Source organism: Nilaparvata lugens, chromosome 3 (assembly GCF_014356525.2).
Source record: "Nilaparvata lugens isolate BPH chromosome 3, ASM1435652v1, whole genome shotgun sequence".
NCBI lineage: Eukaryota > Metazoa > Arthropoda > Insecta > Hemiptera > Delphacidae > Nilaparvata > Nilaparvata lugens.
The window spans coordinates 97698624-97707771 of record NC_052506.1 but is presented as its reverse complement, the minus strand read 5'-3'; the positions used below and the strand labels follow the sequence as shown (position 1 = coordinate 97707771).

Here is a 9148-nt window from a genome sequence, read left to right as displayed (position 1 = left end):
AAGGTGTGGCTCGTTCATCAATTGGGCTAGTCAGTCGGGTCAAGCGAGGGGTTTGTTACCACTGTCTGAAAAAATGGCTTTTGGTGGCCCTGAAAAGGGCCAAGTTTGTTGCTGGTGGCCCTGAAAAGGGACCAAGATTGTTGCTGGTGGCCCTAAAAGGGACCAAGGCAGGCTAGATGTTTAGTAGTCGTCGACTGGCGCGATACCACGCCGCGCGAGGGTCCCGGGCAGGTCCGTCTGGTGCGAGAGCAGGCCGGCAGGGGCTCAAGTCAATGGTTCGCAGTCTCCACTCTGGTTTACCCGGGCTACGGAGAGGGCTGACCGGGTGATCTACTAGCCAGAGGTCGTGCCGAATCTCCGCCGGGAGGACCTCCTCGACCACTTCCTCGTTTAGAAGGGGCCTTCGGTCAAACCCCGGGCAGGCAGGGTCGTAGGCTTCCGCTGCACACACTCTGATGTCGGTTCGGCACCCAACCCGCGCATCCAGAACCGCGCGCCAGTTGTTAGGCTGGGGCGCTAAGTCTTGGGGCGCAGCTGGCGCGGCGGTGTACGGCCTCAGCCTCTCCTCCACCTGGCGAAGCCGACGTAGGGCCCTCCTCTTCTGGATTCGGTGGCCGGCTCGGTTCCTCCTAGGCATCGGCTGGGTAGTAGACAAGGAAGACACCTCAGGTTGCGGTTAGTCTCGCCGTGGTTCCCTCATTGGCCTGCTCGCTGCTCTGCTCCTGGTCTCGGTAGTGGTCTCGGCTGGTAGTGGTCTCTGGTAGTGGTCTCGGCTGGTGGTCTCTTCTGGCTCTTCAGTGGAAGGCTGCTAGTGAGCAAGTGCTATCGAGGGTAGCTGAGTAGCCCCCTTTTATTCACAGTCCCCGAGTTCACCTGCGCTGCTATTGGCCGGCGGTGCTCGGCCAATAGAAATGCAGACCGCCGGCCAATAGCAGCGCAGGAACGGGTGGCGGCGACTGAGGCGCACCCTGGTGGCGGGTGGGTCAACCACTCATTTGGTTGATGCGTGGCGTGGGGAGCAGAGCAGAGTGGAAGGCTGAAAGGTAGCGAACGCGAGGGAGGTATCAATTGTCTCCGACAAACATTAAGATCCATTCTTATATTTTCAAACCTATTTCTGGAAGGTCATGAATTGAGGTTTGATTCACGGAATAGAAAAATATCTTTATTATTTCTAATGAAAATTATGAGGTTTTTAATATATAATTGACGGACTGTTAACACTTTAACCTTTTTGAATAAATATTTAGTTGGATAAAGACAAGGTTTACCTAAAGTAGTTTCAATAAATGTGAGCAGCTAATGGAAAGTGCGAGGTTGATTTCATAAGGCTGGCCACTAACGGTGAGACATGCATGATACACATATTGTCATAGATTGTTGTGTCATTACAGCAAAAGGCTTCCAGCAAAATTTGTTGAGGTTAGGTTTCTGCATCTCCACATTTATATTGCTTATTTTTTCTTTGCTGCACTATTTGAGTTTAAGTTTTCATTTATCTAAAAAAAACAGGTCAGGTGACCTTTGGTGACCGGTAGGGGTCACTAAGAGGACGAACCGAACACCACTTGATCTGGAGGCAGACCGGAGTCAGTGACAAAGGCTCGTCTGGAAGACACTAGGAGACCATTTCTGACAAGTTTTGACCTGTTGCCATGCACTACAACGACGGTGATAACTGCCACTACTCTCCCACCACTCCTAGCGACTCCCCTCCCTCCAGGTAGTGCCAAAGCATGGCCTATCACCTCTCAGAAAGGAGAGAATTTCAGTGTTGTGAGATGACAACCGTGGTGTATGTGGAGGACACCCAACACCGCGAGGAGCCCAGCCGTCCCCAACCACCCGCCGGCACACACCACACTGTGAGCAGCATCCCCCACTCCGCCCATCCACAGACGCTAGTCCAGGGCAACCCTGGCAATTTAAATAGAGGGATGGGGAGGTGTGAGCCGATACTTACTCAGAACCTCAAAAAATGTTGTTTGAAGCCTTTAGCTGTGATGACACGACAATAAGGACGACATTTGTGTGTACACACATGTTCAATACACTTGTCCTGTTATTAGTGACCACCTTACTAGGAAACACAGTAAAATGAATTTGAATGAGCACACGTAAAGTCACAAATTTTCAGCTAGTAGTTGTTTCTCCTTTATGATGTGTTCTTATATGTATTTTCAAATTACTCGATCGAGCACATTTATAGTCACAATACTTGCAGCTGAAAGGTGTTTCTCCTGTATGTGTTCTGATATGTTCCTTCAAAGTACCAGATTGAGCACATTTATAGTCACATATCTCACAACTGAAAGGTCTTTCTCCTGTATGAGTTATAATATGTTTTTTCAAATCACTTGATCGAGCACATTTATAGTCACAATACTTGCAGCTGAAAGGTGTTTCTCCTGTATGTGTTCTGATATGTTTCTTCAAATTACTTGATCGAGCACATTTATAGTCACATAACTGACAACTGAAAGGTATTTCTCCTGTATGTGTTCTTATATGTTTTTTCAAATTACTTGATCGAGCACATTTATAGTCACAATACTTGCAGCTGAAAGGTGTTTCTCCTGTATGTGTTCTGATATGTTCCTTCAAAGTACCAGATTGAGCACATTTATAGTCACATAACTCACAACTGAAAGGTCTTTCTCCTGTATGTGTTCTGATATGTTTTTTCAAATTACTTGATCGAGCACATTTATAGTCACAATACTCGCAGCTGAAAGGTCTTTCTCCTGTATGTGTTCTGATATGTGATTTCAAATCACTTGATCGAGCACATTTATAGCCACAATACTTGCAGCTGAAAGGTGTTTCTCCTGTATGTGTTCTGATATGTTCCTTCAAAGTACCAGATTGAGTAAATTTATAGTCACAATACTCACAACTGAAAGGTCTTTCTCCTGTATGAGTTCTAATATGTTTTTTCAAATCACTTGATCGAGCACATTTATAGTCACATAACTCACAACTGAAAGTCTTTTCCCCAGTGTGTTTCGTCATGTGTCTCTTCCAATGAGTGATCGATGGAGTTTTATAGCTGCAGTCAGCACAGCTGTAGAGCTTGATCTTTTTGCCAGCCACAGATGGCTCAGTGCACTCTTCCATGGGAGAGATTGAATGTGCATTCAGTCCACCCACTTCTGTTGCATTGGCAGTTTCAGATGTGCTGCAGTTTGAAGGCCACATCTCCGGTTCACTCTCCACTGAACATCCTTCTGCCTCTTGCTCAACTGCAAACACCAATAATGCAACTTGTAAATGATTGAAGCAGAATAAAGATAATAAAGTAATGATAAAATATAGTGCAAAACAATCACACAATTTTCCTTGCCTCACCTCAATCATACCGCATTAATTATCATAATCATTATTCATCAATTGAAACAATAGTTTATACAAACCAAGAGTTTTGCAGCCGATTGTAGAAATAGTATATACATAAAACACATTATAGTGTTAAATATTCGGTTGGATTATGAACAATCAGAGAAATAATAATAATAACAAATAAATTATGCCATGAGCTACTTTTTTATTGAATAATGATCCATGATTGCTAATCCAGACCATGGTTTTCTCTCAAAATTGACATACATATAGGTTGAATTGTCTGAAAATGATTGGTTATGTATATGGCTGCCTATCTTTTTTGTTTCAAAACACAAAAATACTGTTGAATAAATAGGAAATTTCACCTGCGTTTTGACACAAACTGTAAGAAATGTGCATCAAAATTACAACTATAAACTGACATGAAATTGTGAGCTCTAGTTTGATGAGTGGGGCATCCACTATTCATCGACTACTCAGAAGAGCAACATGGCTACAATTGGCAAACACAGCACATTATTGCATATCAGTTGTGCTGGAAATAGGATGATAATCTGTAGTGGACACAAGTAATCAAGTGAAGGGCAATTTATTGAAACAATAAGACGTTGATGTTGTCAATACCACTATGTATACTGAGTGTCCCAAAAGTAAAGTGCCAAACTTCGGGAATAGGTTCTATGGGTCAAAACATAGGAAAAATGTGGAATATTTTTTTCCTAAAACGCTTCGTTTACAAGATATTGGCCATTTTGTATTTTTTACAAAATAATTTTTATCTTCAAAGTTTTCCAACCGATCGCAATAAAAATCGGTAGGTATGTTCAAATAAGAGATGAACTGTAGAAAAAATTTCAACTTTGTTAAATTCGAAAATTGAAAATGGCGGCCATTTTGAACTTTCAATCCAAAATTTCGGGAGAACGGTGATAGATAGAGAAATTTAACAAGAGAAACTTTTTTTAGGAAATTTCATTTACAATCATTCAACACCAAAAAAAAATGAGAATCGGACAAAGCATAACAGAGATACAATGAAATGTGTGTTACTAGGCAGCAAAACATGAGTACATCACAGTAAGCTATTAAAAATATTAAAAACAAATTTTTTTCATCCAAACACAAGAAAATTATAATTTCATGTTAATACAGACTGGTAGGCTTCCTTTCTATTTACAACGAATTGATGTTTTGCTGCCTCGTAACACACATTTCATTGTATCTCTGTTATGCTTTGTCCGATTCTCATTTTTTTGGTGTTGAATGATTGTAAATGAAATTTCCTAAAAAATTTTTCTTGATAAATTTCTCTATCTATCACCGTTCTCCCGCAATTTTGGATTGAAAGTTTAAAATGACCGCCATTTTGAATTTTCGTATTGGACAAAGTTGAATATTTTTTCTACAGTTCATCTCTCTTATTTGAACATACCTACCGATTTTTATAGCGAATACAAAATGGCGAATATCTCGTAAACGAAGCGTTTTAGGAAAAAAATTATTCCACATTCTCTCTTTGTTTTGACCCATAGAACCTATTCCCGAAGTTTGGCACTTTACTTTTGGGACACTATGTATAGTGGTATATAATATACCACAATATATCCTCACATACAATCAAATTATTGAAGAAATGTGTATAAATGCAACTTATACCTATAACTGTTGCTATGGCAACCACATCTGATAGCTATTACCCTACATAATGAATTATTGACCGAGCGAAGTGAGGTCTAAGATTCAAGTCGACGGTTTGGCATTTCTCTTAATGTTTAAATGTTTATATGTTGCGCATTTACGCGGTAAAAATGTAATAATGTTTTTTACATTATGTTGCAGAAACGCGGTAATAGATTTCGATGAAATTTGACAGGTATGTTCCTTTTTAAATTGCGCGTCGACGTATATACAAGGTTTTTGGAAATTTAGCATTTCAAGGATAATATAAAAGGAAAAAGGAGCCTCCTTCATACGCCAATATTAGAGTATAAATCAGACTATAAAATTATTCATCATAAATCAGCTGTCGAAAGATTATAAATTGCATACCATGACGCAAGCAATTCAATATCTCAATGTAACTTGGTAAAAAAGCTGTGTAGTCTATTCCTGTGGGCATGCCTCATTGAATGCAATTTTTATGAACTATTGATTACGTGCAATAGCGCATGCGATTAATAACTAAAATAACATAGTATTGTCTCCCGAACTTTCTCTGCTTTGAACTCGGGCTGTCCTGTTGCCAGTATGTCTTGAAAGGAGATTAGATTTTGATGTTAGCATTTTTGATTCACCAACCCGAACAGCCATTAGCCGTTTTCACACCGATATCTCGCCGACACGACATACAGACAGGATTTACTCTGATGGACAGTATAAGAGGAGGCTGCGGTTTATAACTGCGCGAGGTCTACTGTTCACAGAACTTGTAGTTCCTTCATTTCCTGTTATGTGTTATTATCATTGTGTACGTTCTGTGTACAGTAAATTGTTCCAGTTCCAATCGTAAATTGTTCCATCACGTGACTAGTGCAAAATGTTCCCATGGAACGCCATTACAAAATCGTTGGTTCAAGCTTTTGGCGCGCACATATAAAGTTGATTTACACTAAAATGTGTCGTTTACTAGCTGCGTGAATGAATGAAGGCTGTTTTACAAACTTACCGTCTAGAAGGTGTACATTTCTTTTATTCCATTACTCTCAAATTTTCTATGGAGGAAAATTCATTTAATGAATGGTTATCAAACATCATATTGTTGGTTATGTATTCTATGGCTATGCTATGATAAACAACTATCAGCGCATGCTCAGAGAAGCAAGCAGACTACAATAATCAATCAATGAGAGCTCAGATAGTTGGAACTGTATCAGGTCGGACAATTTACCACGCTTCAACTGTGGGGCAGGAGTTTAAACTGGAACTGGTTTCTGGTACAGAATATGTCAAAACTCTTCCCATGGAACACGGAACTTTTTACCTGGTAAATTGTGAATCGGACAATTTATCACATTCCATGTACACAGAACGGGCCCATTGATGAATAAAAATGAATGAAATAATAACACGAATCTCACCATATTCTTCCTCTTTGATGAATATTAGATTATAGCCAGGGATTAGATAATGTTGTTGGCTGAAATCATCATCAGTTGGAGAGCATGCAGTGCTGCACTCTGGCGCTGGTTCTTGGCTGCTATCATTCTCCTGCTTAACTCTCGCCATCTGCAATATTGACATCACAAACAATGAGGAGACAATCGATTATTGTTACACTTCATGTAAAAGACGCAAATATTGGTGAAGGAGCAGCAACTACTGAATTTGAATGCTGTCTTGAGTTCTGCTGCCAAAGAGCTATAACTGTACAGATATTCGTCTGCACTCTGCAGTACACCTGGACAGGCAAGAGATAATACTGTGCGCTGGGTGAGTGAGGGGTAGTTGAAGTTGAAATAGCAGCCAACAAGTTATGCTCTCTAGATTAAGATAAACTGATTGCTAGTTTGTTGGGTGTAAACAAAAAACAGACAAGAATGGTAGTCAAAATACTTACAACTTATTGTATAACAATAAAGTATGGACTTTCATCTGTATTCACACACTTGTATGTTCAACTCACACTTACGCGACTCAGGTCGAGAAGAGACTCGTCTCTAGTCGAGAGCATGTTTTTCCAAATGGTGACACTCAGATCAGTCGATTCTAGTCTCCGCGATTTTCACCATTTGAAAACACATGCTCTCAACTAGAGTCGAGTCTCTTCTCGACCTGATTCGCGTAAGTGTGAGTTTCCCCCTGTGGGTTGGGGGAGCTTTGAGTCGAACATCGTACTCAAGAATGTGTTGAAAACCAGATACACCCACAGTATCCCTGCTTGTCGTAGGAGGCGACCAAAAGGGACCCCAAGGCAACTCCAGAAGTTGCCTTGCCTTCAAACCCATGGGATCTGCCCCATCAGGGCAGTTTCGGAGGGGCAAAAAGAAAAACCCAAGTGACCAGAGATGGGTGAAACTCCAGGCACAAATGCGGGTTAAGAGGCTGAACTGAGGACTAATCAGTCTGAAGAGACTGCCAAGCATATCACATTGGATTGCGACAAGCAACCAGGTGATGAATTGGATGTTAGTATAGGGAAAAACTCCAGGTTCTTGTAAAGGACACAGGTATATTGGTTTGCCTAACTAACATACTATTTGGGAACACAATAAGCTTCGGTTGATGTGTGGGGTTCTATGAACCTTTGGATCCTCGAATCCGTCCCTTCAAAAACAATGAGTGTGAGTTGAGCCTTAATGTTATTGACAATATTGCAATATAGGCATTGATTGTGTTCCTTGAATTTGATGGAAATAGAATTCTATCCTTCTTTTCCAAACAAGCTGGTCTTCCTGTGGGACTCCCCACAATTGTAGCCATGCGCTAATAATAACAACAAGCTGGTGACCTGTGCTTAAAACTTGACGTTCTGAGATCTTGAAGAACTGAAAAAGGCCTATAACCATACTAGGTAAATTATTTATTTATTCTAGTCAAGATGGAATACATGCCTGATTGGGAGTTGAATCATTGTGTGAGGACGACTCATCATTGATGCTGCTAGTTGCTAATTCACATTCTCCAAATTCATCCTCCTGCATCTTGATCTTGATCTGTGAACATAACAGATTCTTGTGTCACTTGAAAACTAGACGAATATCAAACTCAGCAAGTAATAGTGCTCACTATTAAAATATGGGTTGTAGTGGTTGATTTTTGTTTATTTCTGTTGTTAGAATAGCAATCAATAGATTCATGAATGTAACTTTTTAAGAATGGACCTTTTTCTATTATTCCCATTGATGTCTACTCTACTTTTTATAAGATGCATGAAAGGCGATCAATAAAAATATTGCATAATTATAAAGAATATTGAGACTGAAATAATCTTTCAACTAATTTCATTATATACTATCAACAGTAGAAAAGTTGCAAGAAAATGGGATTCAACTTCATCATATAGCTGTAGCCAGTAAATTTCAAGGTGGATTGTTCAACAATACATGCCTGCTGAGTAGCTGTATCACTACGTGCAGCTCCAATCCAACTGTCATCAAAAGCACTTTCCTGTTTCTCAACTTTAACCTGCAACAGACAAAAAATCAACTTGAATCCTTCACAGTAGAATCTTGTTGAAACACGTTTTCTGTTTTAAGGTTATCTATTTCAGATACCCTGGTAAAGTACTGTACTTGACAATTAATCAGGTAAAACACTCTGATGATGAGATTTTTCAAAGCTTGAAATCCCCATAGATCGAATAATGGTGTTTTTAGCTGCTACATAACGGAGCTCTCAAGCAACAGACCCCCATTTTACACATTGTACTGTAGATGAGTGGGAGTTGCTGGTCTCCTATCGGGCGCCTCCCCAGGTGGCGGATCGGGGAATGTCCTCTAGATATAGGGGGTACCGAGGAAATCAAATACCCGGGGTGGACCAAAACCAGCAAACTGCTGCCTTGCAGGTTAGATTAGATTTCTTTATTTATGTATGTTACAATATTTACTGGCTTATACACTAATTTACATTAAATGACGGTAATGCTAATTATTCAACTATAGATAATTAACATTAATCAAAGAGAATAAAGATTGAATGCAATTAGAATAACCATAATATAAAATTTGTAATGTAACTTCATAAATCTGCGGTGTTTCAACAAATAATTGTCGAATCTTTAAGAAGGGTATGAAATAATATCCTTCCCATCAACACACAATCGGGTGGTCAGTGGACACAACGCAGATGGAGATCAGTGGATATT

The 9148-nt window shown here is 40.1% G+C and overlaps 1 protein-coding gene across 1 annotated transcript; it reads right to left on the bottom strand.

Annotated features, from left to right (window-relative positions):
* Positions 1-1143: 1143 nt before the first annotated feature.
* On the bottom strand, positions 1144-8568 carry LOC111050021 (oocyte zinc finger protein XlCOF6.1-like). Its single transcript, XM_039425237.1, has 4 exons — positions 8389-8568; positions 7893-7994; positions 6420-6567; positions 1144-3242 (listed from the first exon to the last, which is right to left on the bottom strand). The coding sequence occupies exons 2-4, from the start codon at positions 7980-7982 to the stop codon at positions 2134-2136; spliced, it is 1347 nt and encodes a 448-aa protein (XP_039281171.1). The 5' UTR covers positions 7983-7994; positions 8389-8568; the 3' UTR covers positions 1144-2133.
* Positions 8569-9148: the final 580 nt, after the last annotated feature.

Bases quoted from the DNA above. Each gene is read 5' to 3' on its own strand.
- LOC111050021 (XM_039425237.1), bottom strand. From the start codon at position 7,982: ATGCAGGAGGATGAATTTGGAGAATGTGAATTAGCAACTAGCAGCATC. The intron at 6,568-7,892 runs GCATGTATTCCA...TCAATATTGCAG, and splicing joins ATGATTCAACTCCCAATCAG to ATGGCGAGAGTTAAGCAGGA. The intron at 3,243-6,419 runs GTGAGATTCGTG...TGGTGTTTGCAG, and splicing joins CATCAAAGAGGAAGAATATG to TTGAGCAAGAGGCAGAAGGA.